The sequence below is a fragment of the Dermacentor albipictus genome, chromosome 2 (assembly GCF_038994185.2).
Source record: "Dermacentor albipictus isolate Rhodes 1998 colony chromosome 2, USDA_Dalb.pri_finalv2, whole genome shotgun sequence".
Taxonomy (NCBI): Eukaryota; Metazoa; Arthropoda; class Arachnida; order Ixodida; family Ixodidae; genus Dermacentor; species Dermacentor albipictus.
The window spans coordinates 164,998,543-165,024,847 of record NC_091822.1 but is presented as its reverse complement, the minus strand read 5'-3'; the positions used below and the strand labels follow the sequence as shown (position 1 = coordinate 165,024,847).

Genomic DNA, 26,305 nt, shown 5'->3' with positions numbered 1-26,305 from the left:
ACTTCCTCGGGAACACGGATGGCGTATCGAATAGCAAGAGCAACACCGAGAATTTCTCCGTAAGCGGCATTTGTTCCGCGCATTGCAGCGGAGTTTCTCAGGGATTCGGTGTCATCCAAAACTACCGAGGTATAGCCCTCTTGAGTGCGTGATGTGTCCATGTATAAAGGGAAGGAATTCCGATTGCGGAGGCTAGACGGGGCAAGTGGAGAGAGTGTCTCTTGGCAGTGGCGCTCGCCTCTTCACATCACGCGTTCGCGGCACTTCAATACCTACACTCTGTTACGACTTTGCACCGCTGCACCACGATTACGACTTTGTGGTCCCGTAGCGCTCGTCACCCGTTTCGTGACAGAGCGTTGGTAGCGAAGACTCCGAGCCAGGCGTCGATGAGAATAACAAAAGGGACTTTATACACTATATACAGGTCATTATACAGGACATGAACGGGTCGGCACTGGGGCCGAGATCTCACAGCAAACGCGACTGTTCCCGCACGGCGACGTCCGGCGAAAACGCGTGACACATCTCACCCCAGTCGAGAGCAGCACTGGCTCCCGGTGGGTCGGCGGATCCGGTTTTTCAGGCGGCGCGTCGCGTCTTTTATAATCCCCGAGGAACCATTGTCACTCAAATGGCCCAATACAAAGTCAGCACTCGGCGGTCGTCCGAGAGGTCCAACCAGCGACCGCGCTGGCCACCCGGTTCAAAGTTCGCGCACGCGGTGACCCCCAGGAAAAGGGAGGTGCGGCGCCGGGCTGTCTGGCACTTGCTGACACGTGTGAACACGTTGCCCGCCGATGCTTCTCCGCAGAACACCGCTGCCTGACAGCTCAGCATCCTGACTTGTCACGGGAGAATTTGGGCGCTCGCAGGATAAATTCTGCATCTTGCAGATTCGGAATCCGGGCTGGTGGTAATGTCACAACAAGTCGGCTACTAATGAACTATATTTTGAAAAATTCGTGCGGCAGAACACTCCTTATAGGTCACCCAACAATTTCCAGCGTGGGGATGGATGGATGAATGTTATGAGCGTCCCCTTTGGAACGGCACGGTCGGTTGCGCCACCAAGCTCTTGCTAATATACTGCCTATAATGTCATACCTAGGTTAAACAATAAAAAAAAACAACTAAGAACTACTACGCCCAAATTTTCTGGTCCCCTATTGCGAACTGTGCTTTTGTACGTTTCCGTCTTTTGTCGTTTCCCTACTTTTGTTCCACCAATCATCCGATCGCCTCTTACTAATGCCTATTGCGGACATGTTTGCTTTACCACTGCTCCCGCTGAACCCAAGGGCTTAAAGGAGGCCAGTGGTGCCTAAATCGACCGCTGGATAGACGTCTTCACATTCTAATAAAACTTGCTCCGTCGTATAGCTTTACCGCAGCAACCACATGCTTCCTCTTCCTTCTTATATCCCGCCTTACAAGTGCGTGTACTAAGCCATCCCGATCTCGCTTCAAAAAGTAATGAGCTTCCCTTTGAGTTATCATAACCGGTTCCTTTCCTGATTTTGTTTTTTCCTCTTAAGTAGTTACTCATGGCAAGTTTCTTTTCCATTGCCGCCACCCATGAGATTATTTCAGCCTCTCTGACTTTCCGCTTGACCTTCTTTGTTGCTGTGTTGCCCACCCTACAGACCGCATGCTTGCTGGTAAGCTTCCTAGTTCTTTTCCTCCACTGTGAATCAGTGTTTTTTCCCGTACAGATACCTGAACTCTCCCAGCCCATTTACTTTCTTTCATATTCCTCAGCCGTCCTTCATACTCAATTGTGCTGCGAGCTTCCCTCAATTAAAAACTAGTCCAGCCCATATAACCCTGCACAGCTTCATTTGTAGTCTTCCCGTGAACGCCCAATGCGAGGCGACCCACTGACCTTTGGTTCCCGTCGAGTCCTGATTGTACCCTGATATAAAGCAAACAACCGGATTTCGAAAAGTAAGTCCTGGAACCATTACCCCTTTCCACATACCTCGGAGGACATCGTACCTATTGAATCCCCATAGTGCTCTGTGCTTCATTATGGCTGCATTTCTCTTCCCTTTTACTGTTATGGTTTTTTCCTGTGTTTCCATATATCTATTGCCTTCGTTTATCCATATACCAAGGTATTTCTATTCTGTTACCCGAGGTATTTCTTGGCACTGTATCTACACTTTCTGTTCACAGTTTTCATTGAATACCATAACACCTGATTTTCTAACACTAAATTTCAAACCTAAATTGTTTGAAACCTAGCTGTCCACAGATATTAGCCAGACGTTGCAAATCACTTTGCTTGTTAGCTAGCAACACAATGTCTTCCGCATAAAATAAACCTGGGGATTGCTGCTCTACTACTGTACCCGCCTGTTTGTATGAGATATTAAACCTGATATTACTTCCTTCTAGCGCCCTCTCCATCCTCACCATGTACACCGTAAACAGCAGCGGGGATAAAGGGCACCCCTGCCTCAGTCCCTTGTTGATATGAACTTTCTCCTCGCTCCTCATCCCTTCCTATTCAACGCAAACGTTATTTTCTAGGTAAATCTCTCTCAAAAGCTGTAGACAACGTTACCTAAGCCTTCCCTTCCAGAATATCCCCCAAAATGCTGCGGTCTACGTTGTCGTAGGCTCCTGTAATGTCTAAAAAGGCCACGTACAACGGTCTGCTTTCTGCTTTTGATATTTCAATACACTGACTAAGAATAAACAAGTTATCATCCAAACGCCTACCTGTTCTGAAGCCATTCTGAAGCTCTCCCAAAATGCCATTATTCCGTCTTGATATAAATCCCGCTACCTCCACCAAAAATGTTACGGGGTTAAAAACAGTCAGACGTAATATTTACAGGATATTTAGAATAATCGTAGCGGCTGACTAGATGGCAGACAGCGTGCGAAGTACAGAGCGTCGCCTTCTTCCGACCATGCTGACAACATCTCCTTCGTCAGAGTGTCACGATATAATGCACAGTGGCACAATTCGTATCAGCGCCCAAACAATTGTTCTTGGCGGTGCTGCTCCTAATGCACGGTGGTAGCGCGGGAATAAAACGGACAAAACTAAAAGTGCTCGCGCCTTTCGTGCGCGTTATACAGTAAAATACCACTTGAACGAACTTCATTTAAACGAAGTATTCAGTTGTACGAACTTTTTTTAGAACCCCCACCGTCGCGCCATTGAACCCTATGCAAACGCCCTTCAGTTTAACGAAATTTACTGCAGTGCGCATTTCACTTCTACGAACAGATTCAGAGGTGCCATGCCATGTCTCCTAGGTCATACTGAGCACATCGACAAGTATAAACCGCCCTTTTTGCCAAGCTTTTTTTACGTTGAGAACCGCGCCGACCGCGGTCCATTACTGCGTTACCGCTTAAGGCCGATCCACACGACGGACCAAGTCCGCGGGCCGATCGGTCATGTGATGCGACGTCACGGCCCGCCGCGGTCCGGTCCGGCGCAGAGCACATCCACACGGCGGACCGCCATAGCAGACGGCAGAGCGGACCAACCAGCTACACTCTCGGCCAGAGTGTTATCATTGTTATCATTCCGGCTCGAGTCCCACAAAGCCGGGAACTGCTCAACGAGGCATACAAGATGAAAAAAACCTCCTCGTCACTCCAAGAGGACACGGTGTTTAAAAAATATATCTGCTGCACGAACGTGTAGGCGGAACGGCGGACATGAAACGACTGGCTTGACTGGCTTTTGCTGAGCCGAAAACTAGATTGGATTTGGCTCTGTTGCCGGACAACATTCGTTGGCTAAGCCAAAATCGCTGCGGTTTGCATGCGGTCCGCCGCCAATACGGAAGCGGGAAAAGCCTCGGCGATTTGTTGGACCGCGAGGGCCGCGGCCTTGCGCGGGCCAACGGCGGTACGCACGAACTGGTGACGTCCTATCACGTGATGCGCGGACCGCGGTCCAAAAGAGCAATTTGGTCCGTCGTGTGGATCGGCCTTTACCGCCTTCATTTAGCGGTTTAGCTTTGAACTGGATTGGTTGCCTAAGCCGTAGCCAGCCGAAACCATGGCTGTTTTTCCCCGTTTAGAGCGTTTAGTTGGCTCCACAGCCATAGCTAGCCAGATCCAGAGCCAGCCACAGCTTCAGCCGTACTAGGCCTATTCGTCTTGGCCCCGAGAAAGTGTGCGCGTGCTAGTTAACCATGAGCGGCAAACGAAAGCGCCTGACACTCGACGAAAAACGGGACATTTTACGTAGGCTGGACTCCGAGCAGCGTCAACTTGACATTGCAAAGGCATTTGGGATCCCTGCATCGTCACTGTCCACGATTAAGAGCCAGCGCCAAGCGATCGCGGCCGCATCGGAAAGTGCGCAGCTCGGCCCCTCCCGCAAAAGATTGTGCACTGGATATTTCATAAAAGTCGACGACGCTGTTGCCACATGGGTAAAGGATTTACGATCCAGGAACATTCCAGTTTCAGGACCCATGATTCTCATGGGTGAAGGGGAGTGAAAGTATTGGGATGGATCATCATCCATCCCAATACTTTCACTCCCCTTCCCTCTTCCCCAGTACAGAGTAGCAGACTAGAGCGCACTAGCTCAGGTCGACCTCTCCGTCTTTCCTATCAATAAATTCTATTCATTCATTCATTAGTGGACACACGTCTCAGTAACATCAGAGTCGAGTTCCTGCCGCCCAACTGCACGTCACTCCTGCAGCCTCTTGGTCTAGGCATCATAAAGAATGTAAAAGTACACTACAGGAAGCGGCTTGTGCAGCGCATTCTGGTAAATTTAATTAAGAATGCAGAAGCCTGACGCGGTTAATGTGCGGCAGGCAGCAGAAATGCTCGCAGGAGCTTGGTGGAGTGTGAAACCAGCAACGATAGTGAATTGCTGGCAAAAAGCAGGTCTGTATGCAGCAAACTGGACTGCTGTCGACACCAATCTCGAAGCAGAGGACCATGGCACTGATGAAGAGAACAGTGAGCCAGGTGGCTGGCTGGAATTGTCAGAAAGGCTAGGTGCAGATAGCCCTTTGTCTTTTGAGGAGTATGCCGCCTGTGACACCATGTTGGAGACATGCGCTGCACTCACTACGGAAGGTATTGTAGCAAGTGCATTACCTGAAGCAGGCGAAGACAAGGAAGGTTCTACCAGTGATGACGAAGCGCCAAATATATCTGCCACACAGGCACTAATCGCCCTGGAAAAAGTTAAAGCCTTTGCTGCCCAGCAGCCCGCTGTGCCAGAGAAGGTTCTCTCGAGTGCTTAGACACAGTGACTCAGTTCACAACTGCTGCAGTGCTAAGTGCTAAAGTGCAGCAGAAGATCACAGTGTTCTTTGCAAAGTGCTAATTAGCGGAACTTGAGCAGAGTGACAAATAAATGCGTTGATAAACAAGTTGACCACCAGTTCTTTTGTTCTTACATAACGGCAACAAGCTGTCGCACGCTGGCTTATTTCAGTTTAGTGAACTTTCACTCTGCCAAACTTTTCCCTGGGGTCCCTTGGAGTTCGTTCAAGTGAAGTTTCACTGTATATGAGGCAGTGCTGAAACGGCAGAGTGCCCCCCTACAACCACCGGGGCAGTTGACCCTATGCCCTATACTCTTGCTCGTCCATCACCGGCTGTTCACAGTTACGACCGCGTACCACGTTCGCCTCGTGCACGGCAAGGCCCATGCATTCCACTCGAAGCGAACGTGTTCTCGGTCGTATCCGTGCACATCCCGCAGCGGCCGAACGCACCGCTTCAAGCCCTGACTGTCTCCCCTGTATATGGACCTCTCACGGTTAACCACGTGGTGGCGCAGGTCCGGCTAACCGCAGTCTTTCTCGATCCTAGAGGCTCAACCTGGATACACAACCTCACCTGCGCTGGCACATGTACACATATACATGCGCCCGGCACATCCCATTACCAAACCGAGCGAGCATATTAACTCGCTCAATCGGGGTTCTGGTGGGGATATTTCGCTGATGTAGCAATATGTACCGTGTGAAGACAGTGTGCTTTTTTTTTTAATCGCTAGCAAGCATGAAGCACAAACACTGTTACAACAGCTAGGACTGTGCAACCTTGCAGGATTACAATTAAATGTTCAGATGAGCTGTTTCTTTGGAGAAGTAGCAATAGAGTTTCAGTAAGTTGCCCATAATTGCATCACGTGCTTTAAAATGTCGGCCATAAAAAAACACTTCTGTTTGTAACCCAGGCGGCATGCATATAACGCTCTCGAGCACTTCATTTATGTAATTTTGAAACAGGCAACATATTAAAATGTGTGATGCAATTTTGGGCAATTGGCAACTATTATTGCAACTGCTCCAAACAAACGCGAGCACATCGAAAGTGCATTTATACGTTCTTTCTGCACATGCGCGAAAAGGTGAAGTTGTGAGAAAGAAATTCGAGGAAATTTGTTCCCTGAGATTTGTTTTCGTCTAGGTATCAACTATAGGTGGGAGAACGCTTGCTCCGTTCGTCCCTACAGACAATCTGGGCGGCCGCACAGAAACACGCGTCTCCTTGGAGGCCGGTTGGATCTGGAGGAAGGAAGGAAATCAACTTTATTCGAGGTCCTGCAGGCCACGAGAGCTTTGGGCTCTCATGGAGTGGGCGTCTCCCACGACGCAACCGGGAGGTTGAGTTTCCTGGCGGCGTCGTGGACCTGCTGGACGGCCCAGAGTTGGGGAGCGAGTTCTTCGCTCCGGATTGCTTCTTCAAACTTGCGCTTGTCCTGTTCGTAGTTTATGTGAGCTTGCGAGCACGGCCAGAATAAATGATATACGTTAAGAGGTCTATTGCAATTGGTGCATTAAGACTTGTCGCAGAGCTCAGGCATGTAATGGTGTAGTCTGTTTTGCGTGGTGTATGTGTCTGTTTGTAGCATTCTGAGTGTAACCGCTTGAGCTCGAGTGAGCGTGCGGTGTGGCGTGCTATACAGTCTACGTTGTAGGTAGTAGTGTTTAGTGATTTCATTGTATGCAGTGGGGGCGTCCTTGTTATCCGAGTGGTCGGGTGAATTAAGCAGTGCGGTCTGTAAGCGCGCGCGCAGCCTCGTGTGCCGCCTCGTTAGACGTCGCCGATCTTTGGTCCTAAAGTGTGCCGGGAACCAGTATATGACGTGTTTCTTCATCTCTTTCTTTGTAACGATTCTGAGCCTGTGCGCAGACCGTGCCCTTTTGGAAAGCTCTGATAGCGGCTATGTAGTCGCTGTATAGATATGGCAAAGATTGTCGTCGGCGAGCGCAACAGCGATCGCAACCCGTTCGGCCTGTTCAGGCTTCCTTGCGATTACCGTGGCTGCATGTCTTGTGGATCCGCGGCCGTCCACAACCGCCACTGCGAAAGCTTTGTTTCCCGCGTATGCATGCCGCGTCCACAAGAGCTGAGCGTTCGCGGTTCGCCAAGGCTTGGTTAAGGAGGAATTGTCCTCCTTAACGTTACACCAGAGTTCTCTTCCCTAAGTCGTATCCGGAGCCGCCGCGATGGCTTAGCGGCTATGGTGTTACGCTGCTAAGCACAAGCTATAGCTGTTTAGCGAACCGAAGTAAACTAGTACTCGTGTTTAGTTGAATTTGATTACGTTGCATTGAATGACGAAAATGTGGAGCGCAAAATCTTTACCCCCTGATAAAATCCAAATGACGGCGTGCCTATAAGTTCGCGCACCAGAGGTTCCTAGTGCAGTGCAATCATAATTTTGTCAAACCAATTTTTAACATGTGTTGAGGTTACTCACTTGCTTACAATGCCGCATTTATATTTATAACGCAACCAGTCTTGGGGATATTTATCTGCAGGAACTGTACAAATGTAGTATATTGAAGTCGGTCAAAATTTTGTTCAATGAAAAATATGATTAGGTCGAGTCCAAAGATTCCACATTACAAATAATTATCAATCAAAGTTACACTGAACTTTAATAACGCACTGAACTTAACACACTGAACACATGTGTTGCCCCTCATATGGGCAAGATCTCATGAGGGTGATTTTAACCTCATTTGCTTTCTCAATTTGCGAGGCATCTGCAAAATAATTTAACTGAAATCACTACGTAGTCAGCATACACTGTTTAATTGAACGTGTTTACAACCTCACAATAAAAAAAAATATATTTTTCTGTTGTTGGCTGCTTTTAAAGGGCCCTCACCACGTCTGGCCAGTTTGATCTGACAAGCGTAGTACATACCACCCGCCGTGGTTGCTCAGTGGCTATGGTGTTGGGCTGCTGAGCACGAGGTCGCGGGATCGAATCCCGGTTACGGCGGCCGCATTTCGATGGGGGCGAAAACACCCGTGTATTTAGATTTAGGTGCACGTTAAAGAACCCCAGGCGGTCGAAATTTCTGGAGTGCCCCACTACGGCGTGCCTCATAATCAGAAAGTGGTTTTGCACGTAAAACCACATAATTAAATTTTTTATAGTGCATACAATGTGGGCTCACAATCGTGTCTGCTAAGTAGTACGTCGCTACGCGCCGCGGAAAAAGCTGAAATTTCCAGCTAGAGGCCGTTTGCCCTTCTCTTCCCGGCCGCCGCGCTCCAAGCCGGAGGGTTGACGTATATCTGCTAGTGCGCCTACGTACATGTCTCTGCTGTTACGTCGCTCATAATGACACGTGACAGCTCGAGAATTATTCAAGGAGACATCTGTTACTTGTACAGTCCGTTGCTTCAATACACGAACTAAAGTTGATAGAAATAATGAATCACGCAAACTGAATATTTCCGGTTTTTCGTGCCGTAGTAAGAGAGACGTACTCCCGTTCCGTCTGCTGGTTCCCCTGAATTGCAGTCGCGCGCGTAGTGAACGGAACTATGTCATTTTCGACCGACTTCCGGCACGCTATCATGCTCTGTGACGCGCCTGCGTCTGCCTCTGTGTTCGAGTAGCACTAGACTTATGCCGCTTGTTAGGTGCACTCGTGCACAGCGCGCAAAATCGTGCGCGGCGCGATACAAGAAAGTCGCAACCGCTCGCGCGCGAGATCGTCACCGGAAGTGCTCCGCGCAGCAAAAAAAAGCGAGATAAAAGAAGGAGGCGGGGCCCGTGACGTAAACGTCACGTGATTCTCCCGTACCGTCATAGGAGAACGCAGGGAAGGAATTTCGCTTGCGGAGGCTAGACGGGGCAAGTGGAGAGAGTGTATCTTGGCAGTGGCGCTCGCCTCTTGAAATCATACCGTTCGCGGCACTTCAATACCTCTACTCGGCTATTAATGAACTAATCTGAAAAATTCTGGCGGTAGATCCCCCATTATGGGGCACGTAACAATTTCCAGCGTATGGCCAAAATTTGCTGTGCGGCCTGGCGAGGGGCCCTTTATGGTGCCTGGACACGCTGCGCCACCTAGTAGCACTGCCGAGAAGTCCGCGTGCGGCCTCCGAGACTAGAAGCGTGGCGCGCCTTCGCCTGCGAACGCTGTTCCCTCGCTTGCCGCACACTCAGACTCAGCAGCCCATACACAGTGACCCAAGTTGGCGAGAGGTTCACTGAATAGCGGCACGTACTCAGTGCATTTGTTTCACAGCCTGCTAATGCATCGGGTTGCTGTCCTTGAGGAACCTTTGTGACGTGAGTTGGATTCCGCTCAGCGTCGGATAAGTTTAGGGGATCTTTTTCATCATTGTACAGCTGCACATTCCCAGTGGCACATTTGTTGTTACACAAGTTGGCGTCAAAGACGTCCATTGAAGAGCGGCACAACACAACTGTGATTGGGACATACCCAGTTGACCCAAGTTGGCATCAAAGAGGTTCACTGAAGACCAGCACGTGCCGAGTGGCCCATGCCCAGTGCTCCAAGTCGGCGTCAAAGTATTTCTTCGAACAGCGGTAACTACACGGTCCCGCATCTACAGTGACCCACATGTCGACGTGAAAGAGGTTGGTTGAGGAGCGTCACGAACGTGCCAATGTAGTTCCATGGTCGCTCGATGGAAAGGCATACGTATGACTTTCCATCGATCGGGTGACCATGCATTGTACTTCGTAGCACATTGAGTTTATTCCTACAAATTTTTGTAGGCAACTCTGTGGTGGCAATTGAAAGTACATGGAGCAAGTTGCTGTTGCACCTCTTCACAAGTGGCACATTCATCCGTGGGGTATCGCTCAAGAACTGGGCGGTTTGCACAAAATGCGTAAATGAGGTTTAAAGAAAAAGTTGTACTGGGAAAAGATTTATTATTGCTTGGTGTTCAATTGAACGTGGAACGGTAATCATGCTAGATGCGAGCCGAAAAATAGATACTTATAATAAAATACTTGTTTAGGAAGGCAACCACTTGGTGTCAACAATGAAGCGTGTCATCGTTTTGCAAACATTCTGGTGGCTGTACCCAAACGTGGAAGCTGCAAAGGAAAGCAGGACAAGGGCGTTCATACTGAGGCCAAGCTTGCTTACAGGGGCCTCGGCCAACCTTCTTCTAGCAAAATTTCCGACAAGCAAGGAGAATATGGCCAATTATTTCCGGTTCACCCTTAGGGATTTCTACTAAATTGAGAAAGATGAAGTAAATAAGACGCCCGCTCTGCCCATAATTGAATTCGGCTGCGTATTATTTTCCGGTGGTCCCGCCTTTAAAATTAAACTTATTGTGCTTTTAGAACGAGAAGCTCTGCCCTTATGCCTTTGGCTACCTAGCTTCGTTGCCAACGCTGTTGTATATCAGAAAGCTCATATATCCACCCTAGATTAAAGGTTTCTCATGTTCACGGTTAAGACATCCACAAAAATGTTAAATTGTTCAAAGAGACGTAAACAATATGTAGTCATAACTGAACCGTCTGAGTTTTTTTTTTTTTTTTTTTACGTATCGTGGTCGCGATTACACAGTAGTCCTCAGATAACATTTGTGCAAGCACAGTTACGACACTTGAATGTGTCCATTGCCAAGTTTACCATTCGAATCATGCCTTTAGAGATTTCAAAATTGAGTTCGAGTGCACATTTCCAAATCATGCTAAACTGCTGCCTAGTAGACATTTAATTGATACACCCAAGCCAGCTTGCTAATAACAACATAATAGCTACTGACGCTTCTCTGTGCAATGAAAGGAGCGGGGATCTTCTCTGAATCTTTTCAACAGTCTCTTCGCCTCCCCGACTTTATACCCATATTTCAGGCAGAGTTATTAGCAATTGTACTATATAGCATTACGAAAATTTCCCCGAGATGCCTCATTAGCTGTTATTGTGACCGACTCGCTGTCTGTGTGCACAGCACCTACTGCATCCTCAAATTCAAGGATTCCGCGAACATTTTGTTCAATGATTACTTGCAAAGCAAGCTTACTTGCTTTGAATACCAAGACACCCTGGGTCGCACTTGAACGAAATGGTTGAACAACTCGCATGAGCATCTCTCACTGGCCCTGCCATCTCTGTTTTGAGGGCATCGCCTTATGTAATCACGCTGCTAGGTACAGAAATTTCTCCATATCGCAAAACGCCGCAAAATTCACTCTAACCCAGCCTTCTGAATTTCATCATCTTTGTCTCCCATGGAATAATATTGGTGTCCTTCAATACCATTTGAAGTTTCCTTTACGAAATTGAGATGCCGTATTCCACCTTGAAATTTTTACTTGCACGGAGCCCTGGCCTGGCCGTGTTCCCTCTGTTATTCTTCTAATAGATCTGAATCTATTGAGAATTTCATTCTCTCGTGCCGCCGATTTTTAAGACAAAGGAAACTCTTAGAAGTAACATTTCGACAACTTGTGCTAGCTATCGCTACGCTCGCCAACCATTCTCTCCCTCTTGGAGCATCTTCGCTTGGATTCAGCCAAAGGGATGACAAGTTTATTAGACACGAAAAGATTACGTCTTGCTGAATTTCTAAAAGTATCAATCATATCTATTATTTCATTTCTTGGCGTTATACTATTTTACCACAAAATTCTTGACAGTATGCTTTCTTTCTCAATTTTTTACGTTATCTTTCTTTCACCCACGCTTTGCTATACAAATTTTATTTTGTTATAAACCTAATAAAGGCACGTGAAACTGCCTGCTTGTCGGCCAATCACCAACAGTGAGTAAGAGCCACGTGTTTGGATACAAGAACAATATCCGCGCCGTCTTGTCGCTGTTTTAGCGACGCTATCGGACGTTGTGTTACATTTCATTATAATTTACGACTATACATATGACGTCTTAAAATTAGACAGATGTCCACTGAAGCGGTGCCGAATTAATGATGCAGCATAATTTTGGCACTTTGATTCGCGTAGTTGCTAAAGCAGCTGTCACATGGTGCATTTTTTATTCTAATCGAGCTTGATTTACTGGGTTCGACATTTATCAAAAGCAGTGCTGTTTATATACAGGGTTTCCCACATAACATGAGCCATGAATTTAAATATGAAAGGCGCGTCGGAAGCGAATTGAACCGAACGCATACTATTCGCAATAGCCAATAGTAACTGAGGCATTTTTTTGTTGTTTTCCCCATAACTCACCAATTAATTTAATTACCAACTCTTTAATTATTGGCTGAGGACCCCAAGTATGATACGCAGATTTGTAGAGCAGTTTCAGAAACCACTGATCGAGTTGTTTCCTTTACGACACGTCTCACGTAGTCGTTTTTTTCCGGCTTGCAAAGAAAGCCCGCGAAATATGAAAAGAAGCCACGTGACAGTGTTTGCGCAGTGGTATTGTGCTGCTCTCAAGCGTGCGTTCAGTGAACAAGGTGCTGCAGCATCGGCACGGCGTAGGCGAGCTGGTTCCCGGTTCTGCTCCCGGCGTTTCTGATCGAAAAATGCCTGCTCCTGAGGGGTACGTATGACGCGTGGCCTACATATTTCGGAGCCGGAGAGAAAACGCGCACTCGACTGCCACACAGATAACGACGTCACTACTGGCGCAGCCAATCGCGCGCCTCTTTCTCTCTCTCTCTCTCTCTTTTTCTTTATCGCCTGCTCATGGGGTGGCGCCGGAGGAGTTTTCGGCGTACAGGCGACAGACGGACAGACGGATGAATCGGCTATTATAGCCATATACAGCTTCGCTGTAAAACAGCACTATATACTGGCTCCACGAAACCTCATCAATGCAGAATGAGCCGGTCCGGCTTCAAAACGCCCGGTACATCATTTATTTATAATGTTTTGGTTGGCGTCAAACCAACTCTTTTCAAATTCAATTTATTGCCGACCAGACAACTATATGTCGGAATGTTCACTTACGTGCCCCGTCTGCTTTACACAAACGTAACTTTTCGTGTTTTGACACAGGCGAAGCAGCACAGAACAACAAGATTGAAAAAAACGCGCAAAAGCGCCGTTACTGAACGACCACACATGTGATTCATTGGGGTTCCCCGTTTGCCGATTTTCTCGTTTCGCATGGTACACATGTCGCGCCGCCAGGGGCCACTTCCGCCGCTGCAATCACCAACAGTATGGAAGACTACGAGAGCGTTTTGCTCGTTAAAAACGAAGTTTTCGTCTACAAAATACCACCGCGGACGACAAACAGAGGTTACAGGTCAGTTTCACAGATTAATTTGTTATGCACGTTCTTTGGTAGCGGACGCGGCGCGAGAACTAAGGGCGCGCTCTCGATACGCTCGTTGCGGATAGCTCCTGTGGGTGTTTTTTTTTTCTGCTTCGTGGACAGATGTATGCTCAGCAAGCAAACTACTCGTTGAACAGAAACGGCTGTTCGCTTTCACTCCTTGTCCTCGTATTGTGCGATTCAGAAAAAATGAATTAGCGTACTATCTTCTCACTGTTCACTCAAGTCCCGCGAGAGAAACGGACTGAAAGACGCACTGCTGGCGTTGCGTCGGGCATGCGGCATTGGCGTGTAGTGGTAGCCGCTCGCAAATTATTTTTCAGGAAAGAAACTCTTGGCTGACTTGTTTCCGTGTTGTGGCCCTTCCCTGTCCGTACAGCTCTGTGGCCTTGTGTTTCGCGATTCAGGCGGCTCCCGAACAAAGCCGCACGGTGGAAAGCGGCATACTGACATTTCCGATCCGCCCACCGGATGCATGTGTTTGTTTGTTTACTAAAAACAGTGGCGCTCCGCTGTGCATATACCTGCGCGTTGAGATCGCACTGTGAATAGTTCACTTAGCGAGAACCGTGGATTGGGGGAAACGGTTTAACTTGCCTTGCGTACCGGTGAATCTGGTAATCGCAATTGTGCTAATTCCTGCAGCCTTCGCAAGTGCCGCGGAAAGTGTGAGAAAAAAAAAATTTCCGGAGCACGATTTTAATTATTAAGTGGGACTTTCAGGCGCATTAGACAGTTGCATCAATGCTGTAGACGATTATTTGAGACGATTACTCCAATGTTTTAGCCATTACAGAATTAACGGAGACTGAAAAATCTGAAAGACACTGTTGCTGCTTTCGAGGCCAGCGTGCAAATGTCTGGCAAATGCGACGGTGTACTTGCTGCCATTAAAGAGCAGGATACCAAATTGTCAGATGTGAAGTGGAAAGCTGATTCAACAGAAACAAGTTCCAGCACTAAAGAAATTCAAGATATAAAAGAAATCTTAATGAACTTGAACGGCATGATAGGAAGCTCAACCTAGAGCTTTACAGATCCATAAGAGTGATCATGAGAACTTGGTGGAAAAGGCCAATACAGTTGCTGCCTCAATTCAGATGCCAGCTCTATCTAACAGGGAGTGATGTTATGGCAATACAATGTCTACCTTCTAGGCCAGACAGGATACCAGGCATCATTGCACACTTCTCGCAACAATTGGTTCGGGCCATCTGGCTACATGACCATAAGAAGCTAAGGGATGCGAAATCCGATGTCATGATTTGGGCGAGCTTGACCAAGCAAACTCGAGCCCTGTTCTGGGAGGCAAAGCAATGGGCGCAAGAGAATTACATCTATTTTGTATGGTGTGCAAACGGTAAAGTTCTGATGAGACGCGAGGTTGGTTCTCCTGTCATCCTCGTCAATAGTAAGGAAGATTTCCCAAGCACATCTTGAGATTCCTGTCGCATTTATACCCATCTTTCTTTCTTGAACCATGTTCGCTTTACCAACAGAATTGCATAAACATACTGCGTACAGATATTTGCCTGGCATAAAATTTTTGCGCTTAAATTGCCAATCTGCAAGAAACAAATATTTGTCTCTAGATTCCTTATTTTCACAGCTTGATTTTCAGTTTGACATAATAATGTTAACCGAAACTTGGTACATGAATTATCACAATCCATTTTCTCTGCCTGGTTATAATGTTTGCTGTGGAAATCGTTCCTACAGTTCAGGCGGTGGTGTTTGCTTCCTTGTAAAAGAAACTTTTCGCTGTGAACTCCTAAAAGAATTTTTTCTGTTCAGAACCTGATTGCGAGATGCTAACAGCTGTCCTAAACAATTGCGTCATCTCAGCCGTATATCCCCCACCCCCCCTGGATATATTTCAAAATTTCTGACTTGTCTAGAAAATTTTTTTAACCATTTGGTGAATAGATATGTAATTGCTTGTGAGGGCGATACTAATATTGACATGCTAACAAAACTTCTAAACATGAGATGATATGTTTATTTGATAGCTTTGGGGACTACTCAACACAATTAATATGCCAACAAGACTTACTGCCAATTCATCAATACTAATTGATGTCTTTCTCACGAATGTTTACTCTGAGGATGTTAGAGCACAAACCACTCATGTGATATTAGTGATCACCTACCTATATTTCTAGTTACTAAGCAACAAATAAAAAAGAAACGATTCTCTATATCAATGCGTTCTATAACATCCCCTAAATTTCCTTTTACAAAAGCTAGATTTATACAGTGTACGTGGTGTCACCTTAGATATCTTTAGCTCACTGTTTAAACGAAAGGAAACAATTGTATATATAAATATTTTACTTCGATGATTAAATCAAGCTTTCACAATGTTCCCCAGGGCAGTATATTAGTCCCTTTTGTTTTCAATTTATACATAAACGATATTGTAAACATAGGTTGTTCAGCAAAATGTATTGTTTATTATGATGATACGAGGGTACTTTTTGCACATGAAGACATTCAGCAGTTAATTCAAAGAGGCTTTAGGTGTCACGTTAAGCTTTAGGTGTCATATTTTCAAATAACATGTCATGGGACGCACAAGTAGAGCACGTGGTAACAAAAATGGCATGTATACCTGGTATAATTTATCGCAACCATTATCTACTTCCTTTGAAAACAGTTATTTATCTACCATTCATTGTTTGTATCCTATGCTCACTACTGTTTTCTAGTATGGGGTGACACAATACAAACAAACATTGATAAACTTACAAGATTTCAATATAGATTTCATAAAATTGTTGCTAAAGAGGAGTCTAATCATTCTATTAGTTATATACAAAAAAAATATAAGTTAATAGGTATGCAGGATCTTTACAATTATGATATTTGTAAGGTGATAAAAAAGGAACTTAAACAAAGAACAATAATTTCTGAACTGGCCAACCTAAAGCCCACTGGAAGTAAATATGATGCACGCCAGCATAATTGCTGGTCAGTGCCTCGATCACGCACTAAGTATGGTAACCAGATTCTATGCAATGTTTTTCCAAAGATGTTAAATTATCTTATTGGCACTGATGTGAACATAGAAAATATGACTTCAAAAGATGTTATAGCATTGTTTTTATAATCTTAGTGGTAATTTATAGCAGCCATTCATTATAGGTGTGATTTATCGAATTGTATGACAGTAATCCGATTCTGTCTTTTCAACGTGCATGTATGTTTTACCTTCTATATTTTTTCATGCTTGAGCAATAACTATTGTAACCTGTTAAACTTTATGCTTTGCAGTAATTCTGAATTATTGTTGTTCCAATAGTTACCCTCTCTCATGTTTGATATCTTATCTTTACTACTAGATGTCACTGCTTTGTGGCCGTTTTGTAGGCGGTGGGAGCTAGTTAAGCTGCTTTTATGCAGTTTTTACTTCCGTCATACTGCATCTACAACACATGATGATAAAGATTCAATTCAATTTTATTGTGTTCGTTCACTTCACCCTCTGTTAATAAGTGCGATGAGTTTAAAGTTAAGAATGTAGGGTCAGTATGTTGACCCGACTTCTGTGCAGTGTACTTTGTTTAACGTGAAGTACGCCATATGCTTTCAAGATCAGCGCATGTTCTAAGGAGGCAGAGTTTCTATTGTAGTGAATGAATAAACGGGAGCTTGGATTTTGCTTGAAGCCAAGTGTTGCATATTACGTGCTTCCTTTTGTGCAGGGCTGCCGACTGGAAGCTTGATGCACCAGAATGGAAAGGGCGTATGAGGCTGGTCACAAAGGGCAAGGAGTGCTTTCTGAAACTCGAGGACAAGATTTCGGGTAAGCATTCCCGAATGTTCATCAAGAAGGCTCATTATTGAATAAGTCAACTACGGTCTAATGAATGCAAGATAATACTTTTCGAAGCGGGCATGATGTGCAGTAAACTTGAAGTTGCCTAATTGTAGTTCAAAGCCTGGCAGATGCCCACATATACGTGCATGCATGCAGCGGTCAACCACACATCACACTCAGTGTGCCAAAAAACTGGAATTTGTTCCAGAAAAAGTAATCCATGCTTGCTTTCTTATTATAAAAAACTCTGCAGCAGTCCCTTTTTTTATATTGTTTTACTCGCTTTCACTTTTGTGGCCTGTATAACTCTAATCTCATGAAACTTGTTGCGTTTATGCCCTTCACATTTGGGCCATGTTACACTAGATAGCACACTGCTAATCAAAGCCTAGCTGCTGTGTTATCAGCTTAGCTTGCTAATTCAAATACCGCAGGCTTCAGATACAGTTTAGTGGCTTTATATATTAGGATTCTGCAGATAAGTCAAGACACTTGCTTCTGTCATTTCAACAGAGCTGAGATGGGAACTTTTCCCTCCTTGAATAGTATGGCTTAGTAAGCTGCCCAGTAGTCTATTCATTTATAACATTGCAGTTATCACTCATTCCACCAGAATTACTGCGGTAATTAACGCAGGAAATAAGCTTCACGGTGTGGTTTTCACTAGCAATCAGTCTCACAACCTTATTTGTTAGTAGGCTTCACCTTGAAGCCTATTAATTAATAATTATTACTCCACTGAATAGCGCAGTGCAGTTCTTGAATTGCGGAAGACAAATGCGCATTGAATGCTCTTCAGTGATTTGTATGATGAGGAGGAACTTGAGAAATGCGCCTTCACTCCTGTTCATTCCGTTAAATGGCGAGAGAATCGGGCTACAAAAATGTTCTTTCGGGAGTGTCTGTGGCATGCCATTGAAGTACGGTGATCACTTCAGCCGAGTTGAGTGGAAAAAAGTTTCGCCAGTTGCACCTCTTTTGACTGAGGGTGTGGCGCTGAACTCGTTATATCAGGAAAGCATGTAGAGCTCTCTATGTAGTGCGGCTGCTTTTGGGGGCCATTCCCACAATCTAAGGGTGTGATGCGAACTTGTGTGTATGTATATATATATATATGTATGCTCTCGGCCCAGCATGCCTTAGAACGCGTATATAAACACCTGCACAATGACAGAAAGCCAGATGGAAATGCTGAAAGCCACTGCATAATTGCTTGTCAATTGGTGTTCCCAACTACAGTTGTGATTTGCACTACACTATGCCGTGACAGACTGATGGAAAAGTGGGCATGTCTCAAATTCTTGTTGAACTGTATATATCATGATAAATTTTCTGTGAGGCATTATGTATTGCAAAGAGGGAAGATTGTGAAGAAGTTCACATTCAGCTGCTGTTTTGGGTAATATTCTTGTTTCATAATGCATAAAAAAAATTGTCTTGCAGGTGAATTGTTTGCCAAATGCCCAATCGACAAGTACCCGGGTATTGCAGTTGAGGCTGTAATGGATTCAAGCCGCTACTTTGTCATTAGACTGCAAGATGACAATGGTATGTCACTTTCTTTGTATGCATTGGAAAGACTGTTCTACAGCAGCATTCGTTGATCATCAATTGCTGCCGCTGTCACTCGCAGTGCTGTGGCATATTGAAAGTTGGAAGAAACACTGCTGTTTATATTGCACCTAAAATTTATAGGATTCTTACGTGGTACATTAAAAAAAATGCATGTTAATTTTTACAGTTGTGGAAAAATGTGAACCGGCAAAATGACCGTACTGTTTTTCACATGGGCAGAGTTGTTGCATGATAGATGCATGCTTCGCTTTGTGTTTGACGTCCTGTATCTTAAACCTTCCTCTTGTGCATTATTTCAGTGTTCGCGTTCGTGTTCAAATTCATATACAGATATCAAATCAACACTCGCATGGTACTTTGCAAGTGTAACAGTGGTGAAAATGATGTTAAAGGCTAAAGCTTTGCATTCAGTATTGGTCTATGAGCAAAGAGTGTTGACCACTATATTACTACTGTCACCTTTTGATGCTTAGCATTATCATGCCACTTACCATCATTAATTACACACTTATAGTGTATATTCATATCTAGCCGTCTTCAGTGGCTATCATCTTGGTATTGTACTTAAAGTAGGACTGACACAAATTTTTACTCTTTGATAGCTAATGACCCCATAATCAAGGTTTGACACTTGAATTCCTTGAATGTGCAACAAATGATGGATTAATCTGATGAGCTTAAGAAGCGCACCAAATTTCTTGGAGTAGGGTTTGTTCACAAGGGCAAAGTCTATGTCACGAAAATTCGGGGGTCGAGGAGTCACATGGTATCACTGATGTGTGATCTGGTGCATTAGTCGAAGCCTCATTGTAGTCGCCTTGTCAAAAGGTGCAGATGACAGGATAATAGGGGGAAAGAAGGTGAAAAGGCTAATAGGCACTGCACATTCTAACAGAAGTGACAGCAGGGAAGCAAGCTTACTATCTTGCATGGAATGCAAAGAAGTGCAGAGTGAAAGAGGAAAAAATTATTTATACGCTGCGCATCCAGCTTTCGGCGAGATGTGGTCATTGTGTGGCTCACCAGGCTCACCAGTGCACGCGTCAACAGTTTGTGACTGTGACCCTGATTTTCATGATATCCAGAGATGTCTTGTAAACAAGCCTTACGCCAAGGAGCCCTACGCTATTTGACGTGCATTTTGAAACGGTCACTTTAAAAGAGGATAATTCATAATTTTCTGTGCATTCCAGGAATTCTAGCGTGACATGATAGTGATGGTGACGACAGTTATCTGATAAAATAAGAAAGGAGAATTTCAAAAATTTTGTCAGTACCTCCTTAAGGACTTCATTACAGTTTGTTGTACCTTACTGTGGCGTACCTGAGTGTGCGACATGTATTGCTCTTGCTTGACTCGGCCTTCCACTTGTAGGCTTCTGTCGTGCTTGCTTTAAGAAATGAGCATATCACATTTACTGTGAAGTCCTTGTTATGCATCGTGTTTGCTGTGTTGTTGCGCACTCTCATGCTATAATCTCTTTCATCATAGGTCGTGCAGCGTTCATTGGAATCGGATTTGCAGACCGGGGTGACTCGTTCGACTTGAATGTTGCTCTTCAAGACCATTTCAAGTGCGTAATCCTTTACCTATTGTTTGGAAATTTCTTTACTGCTTGTCACACATAGGTGGTACATTGTTTCCCAATCCCATAGCTAAGAGTGTTCCTATTGGGTGTCCACTGCAGCATGCTTGTATCTAAGTGATACTATTGTGTCATTTAGGTGGCTTGAGAAGAGTGAGGAGTTGGAGAAAGGTGCTACTGATCCCAGTCAGCCACATTTGGACCTCAGTTTCAAGGAAGGCCAAACAATCAAGATCAACATGAACATTGGCGTAAGTTGTGTGTACCTCCATTATATAAAGAGGCTACCTATGGCTGCCATCATGAATAGGTGATGTCTTTTTTTAGCTGCGAGACGGTGCCACCATGATATGGGTTCTGGTGCTCAGTGAATTTGTGACGTTTTTGCCACGGAGATCAGTTTTCACGCCTCACTCGTGGTGGTCTGGCATCTCACAGGAGTACTGTCCACTGCAGGTTTGCGCACTGCTGGGTGGGCACCGAGCGCTGCACAAGCAAGAAATCACAGTATTGCCCTAAGTTAATGGAAACAGTTTGTCTCCGACGGCACCCAGCACTGCTCGAATGCCTGTTCCGGTGCGCTAATCAAAGGGGCTCCCGCAACGAAGGCAAAAGATACAGAAAAGGGTGCCACTAGCATATCGCTGCAAGAGAACGGCTTCCCATGACATGCCGTTAAGGAAAAGTGTCCCCGCAGCTGTGCTGGTTGCTCTCGCGATAACCACTAGGCTAACTTGTGAAAGCCAGGGCAACCTCTGTCTGCTTGCGCCTCCGATAAGTGTGGCTCAGTGTAGTAAATATGACTACTCTCGAGCACTAGGTTCCACTCTTCGGCTTAGCGTTTGGAAAAGGAGCAACACAAGCTACGCAGTAGGTGCAAAGCACTGCAAACAAGCTCAAGTTCCAGCGGTGCACAAAAAAAGACGCCGGCGGACAGGAGGCGAAAACGTGTGCATACTGAGTAGTGTTCCAGGGAGGTCTTCTCTGCGCTCGCTCTGCTGATTGCGCATCTAGCACCGCAGCCAGCAGTACTCGTGATCGAGTAGTGGCATGCTGAAGTATGCAGCAAGCTAAAGTTTGCCAATGCATGCGCACAGCATCAGGGTACCGAACGTGATCGGTTCTCCGTTGAAATTTTTTTCCCTTATTTTGGGCTGCCAAGTTGGGCGGGCGCCCCTTACTTGAGTCTATACGGTACATGGAAGTAGTTTAAGCATATTCTTACCGTCCGGGTTCGTGAAAATTGACACCGATTTTATCTAGACTGTTGTGTTGGAATGGACGATGAAAAGCACCCACGAAATGTGTTTTGAATAGCATGGCATGCAAATCCAGGACTTAGGATGGGTATGCCAACCTTGAACACAATGTTACATCATCTTCTTTGTTTAAGCAAAGGAATACAGTTTTTACACGACACATGAAAAGATGGTTACTTTACCCACATTGCATGAGATGTTGCCTTCAGCATTAACCCTTTACTGCACAATTTTTTGTTTCCTCAAAATATTTTTCATGGAGTTGTAGGGAAGGATAACAGTAGCTGTACTCCCATGGAAACTAACTTTAGCGAATTTCTGTGGTTTGAATTTGCAGAAGAAGGGTATGTTGCGTATTTGCAACAATGTGCAAATAAAGAAGTTGAAGGTGAAAGATACACTTAGTGCGATTCATGCTCGGATGTTTATTTGCACGTGACAATCATTGGTGCACCTATGATTTAGTGTGGAACAAAAAGAAGCAATTGTACTTGCTTGTGCACCACGGGTGGTTCCCACATTTCGTGCAGTATGTGGTGCAGATAGCCGTGCAGCCAGGAAGCAATGCAAAGTTTTCGCGTTATAGTCAAAATTTAGAACACAGAAGCACAGACGCACGGCTGTGCCCGTGACTACGCAACACAGCAGCGTGTGGATGCACCGCATCCTTTAGAAAAAATAAATCGTCCAGAAAACATTTTGCACACCTATTGAATCGAAACGGATTTACACTCGTGGTTGTCGTCACTCCTGGAAGGGTCGCTGCGTTCACTATCAGGAGGAATTGCTGGCCATAATAGCGCTTGGGAGCCATTTCACTTTTCCGAAGAAAATAAACCATGTGCACATTGTTGCATTTGCGCAACATAGCAACGTTCCGTCACCAGGAACAAAGTGTTCCGAGATAATAATGTTTTTTTTTTAATCTACAGAGTCGGGAGGATGTGGAGCTTAGCGTAAAATTTTTTTGAGGCTTTGTCTTATGGAGAAATACATTTACAAGTGGCAAAACTTATCCGTATTACTGCTCACAGGCGCGCGCCGCCTCCGCCATGTTTGTTTTGGTAGAAGATGTGAAGGATGAGCACAAATGATAGCACAAAGGGGCATGTTTTGTAGACGAATGTTGCGGAAATGCAACAACGTGTACAGGCAGTTTTAAACTGACTTTGCTTCTGTGTTTAATGCCGTTCATCGGAATGTTGCGTAAATGCAACGGAATGCAACAATACGGAAAAAAAAAAAAGTTTTTCACCTTCGTAACATGCCCATAGTTAATAAGATTCAACTTGAATTAGCGATTATGTATGTGCTTCAGCTCTTTTCGAGCAGGTCTTAGGATGATTATATATCCAAATTTCCATAATACACGATTTCTTACAGTAAGAGCCAAGTACTCTTAAGCTAATCACGTCGTCCTTCTTGCAATGCCTGGCAGAAGTCTGGCTCGGGCAAGAGCAAACCCAGGGCTGCTGCCTCCGGCAGTGGCTTGCTCCCGCCGCCACCGGGAGGCGTCAAGCTGCCTCCGCCGACCTCGCAGCTCAGCAGTGGCTTCCGACCGCCTCCGTCGAGTCCGGCCACGGCTCAGACGCCCGAGGGCAACGGAAACTCGTCCTCGCCCTCGCCCTCCTCCATGCCTGCAGCGGTCAGAGCTGGAGCAGTGGCGAACCTGTTGGACCTGAGCCCTCCAAAGGAAGCTCCCCCTTCGCTTTTGCCTGGTGATGGTCCAGCTGGCAACACGACATCGGTAGCACCGGCAGCAGCCACTTCCGTTGACCCCTGGGGTGACTTTGCCAGTGCTCCCGTTGTGTAAGTAAGCTGTTTCTCAATGGCCGATTTAAATGGCATGACAAGATAAAGACGAAGGAGGAGGTAACTGACCGGACATATGCTGCCCCCCCCCCCCCCTGTATCCTTTTTTTTTTTTTCTTCTTTCTTCACTCCTCTTGACAAGCTACCTAAATCGGCTATAACTGAACTCTGCCCAGATTATACCAGTCCACATTAATTATACCAATCCACATTATTTTCTCACTTGCTGTCGAATAAAACTGATGTGCATATTTTTCAGCAATGCTTGCAGTGGTGGCATATTGTTTCACGATGTAATTAGGCCTGAACTTATAGACATTCATTATTGCAGTCAAAGCCTATTGCAACAAAATTGCATCCAACATGAAGGCACCTTTGTTACGTCCAGTATTATAAGCATACATTTGTTATGCACTTATACGAGCTAGAAACATTCTGTATTAACTACATTACATCCGATAATTCGCTATACGCATTTGTTGAGGTTTGGCTGTGTTACCACATAGTGCATACTTACGCTGCAGTTCTGCCAGCGACGTGTTAACGACGCTTCACTCGTTTTTCAGACCACCAGACAGTAGCAGCACACCATCACAGCAGTCTTCGAATCAAGAGGCCTGGATTCAATTCTGAGCTATCCCCAACACCTCCTGCAGGCACCCTCCAGTGAATGCGAAAGAAGGCGCAGTTACGAGACACATTCCATTTTCCTTCTCGTCTTCTCCATGTTTCCTTCCTTCCAACTTTTCCCGTTTCAAGTGTTCAGCTAAGACTGTAAAGAAAGAAAAAAAAAACCACTACCCCATCCATCTGTGGATGGTTGTTTCTTGTACATAAGTTATAAATATTTATAATATATATATATATGTATACATTGTGGAGTACACACAACTCGCGCGCTGCTTATTAGCTTTTGCTTTTCCTTGAAGTCTAGATATAGGAGTTATTTTCTTACTCTTATTGTTAGAAAAAAAGGAAATGTGATACTACATCTGGCCAGATGGGCTGTGGAAAGCTTAGCTCATGCCCAGATGGTGCAGTCTTCTTTCATTTCTTTGTTTTGGAAAGAGGGGTCTTCACACTGAAAAAGTTTGTTCATCGTTTTCTCCCTGTGCTTAAAAAGAAAAGTGTCCTCTGTACTTAGATAGGTGTGCCGCGTGTTAGACGACGGAATTCATGTTCGTGCCTGGCCTAGGAAGAACCAACGTTACTGCTTAGAGAGGAAACCTGGTTTTTGCGTGGATGTCGTGCATGTAAGTGGCGGCACAAATGCAACGAAAGTAAATGTTTGCAAACGAGAAGTTGTGTCATTGCTTTGAAGGTTTTCTTCGGGGTTCTGAAACCACAGACTGGCATCACAGAAGATAACATCTGAAACACTAAAAAAAAAAAAAAAAATGCACACTTGCATGCAATACGAAAATGATCACTCTAGGATTAACTGAGCTGGTTCAAAGCGTCTCCTTGCCCGTGGGCAATGGGATATGTTCTGCTTTTGAGTACGTGGCTGGGGTTCGATTCCCTTGCTCAGTGGCCACATTCCCACGGGGCTGACGCTTGTGTACCGAGCATTGGATTTGCTAAAGAACCCCAGGTGGCTGAAGTTGATCCAGAGCCCTCCACTACAGCTTCTCTCATATCTCTTCTGTTACACTGGGACAATTAATCCGGGAAACTGGTGCAGAGTGGTCAATAAAGTGCCTCCAACAAGCCTATTTTTGTGAGGAGTTGTGTGATGCAAACACAACTGCACAACTTCATGGTGTGCGTTGGTGTACAAGCTGCACCATAACTTTAGCAGGCTATAATACAGTGAAAGCTCGTTAATTCGAACTTCAATAATTCGAATTTATGGATAATTCGAACTGTACGATTTGGTCCGGCCAAGCTCCACAGAAGTCTATGTAGAAAAAAGTCCGTTAATTCGAACGCGAGAAGGTTCCCTCACGGATAATTCGAACTACGCTCGCCTGACACACGGCCAGAGAAGCGCGCCAACTGCCTACACACAAGGCTGTATTGCCTCCGAAACGGAGAGAACGGCGAGAGAAGGCAAAATCGGAAAAAAATCTAACCGACGCGGGGTCAGCCAGAAGGCAGCGGCGTCTGCCGCCTCTCCGTTCTACGTAACCTCCGAGACTTCTCGCCCGTTGCGAATCTCTGAGGCTTTGCAAATCTTGTACAGCTGCTAATGTAGTGTGGAGATGGCGCAGCAAGCTCAAAAACACAGCGAATCAAGTACCTCGCAGCTGCGCTTGCAATCGAGAACCAACGAATGAGGGCCTTCGCCACCTTGACATGTTCAGCGTCTGTGTCTCGGCAGTCTTCATCGGTTGTGCACCTCTGTTTTCAGCTTAGGAGGTATCGGCCGTCGCGATTCATTGTGATGGTGTTAAGCCTCTGCTAACGTTCGTTTCGGTGGACATCGGTGGTGTGGCACAGTCGGACCCAGAGCTTCGACTTGAAGATGGCGTGTGCCCGCGGCACACGCCATCACTTTCTGAAACGCCAAATTTCTGACATGCCCTACTGCTCCCAAATCACAGTGTACTGTTGCCTTCTTTCACTTTCGTTAGTTCGAACTTTCGTTAATTCGAACTGAAGCGGCTTCTCCTTGCGGTTCGAATTAACGAGCTTTTACTGTATAGTCTTTTTGGAAAAAGCTCTCAACCCATCTCTGCTTTGTGACGCCATAGCTGTAGGTTTCCAACAGTGTTTTGTATTTTGTGTCAACATCTTGGCATA

The 26,305-nt window shown here is 45.6% G+C and overlaps 1 protein-coding gene across 1 annotated transcript; it reads left to right on the top strand.

Annotated features, from left to right (window-relative positions):
• The first annotated feature begins 13,321 nt into the window (after positions 1-13,321).
• Positions 13,322-24,861, top strand: LOC139056259 (NECAP-like protein CG9132). Its single transcript, XM_070534340.1, has 7 exons — positions 13,322-13,478; positions 17,213-17,313; positions 18,772-18,876; positions 20,396-20,477; positions 20,629-20,740; positions 23,187-23,557; positions 24,127-24,861. Exons 1-7 carry the CDS (start codon positions 13,393-13,395, stop codon positions 24,191-24,193), a joined length of 924 nt encoding a protein of 307 aa, XP_070390441.1. The 5' UTR covers positions 13,322-13,392; the 3' UTR covers positions 24,194-24,861.
• The last annotated feature ends 1,444 nt before the right edge of the window (positions 24,862-26,305 follow it).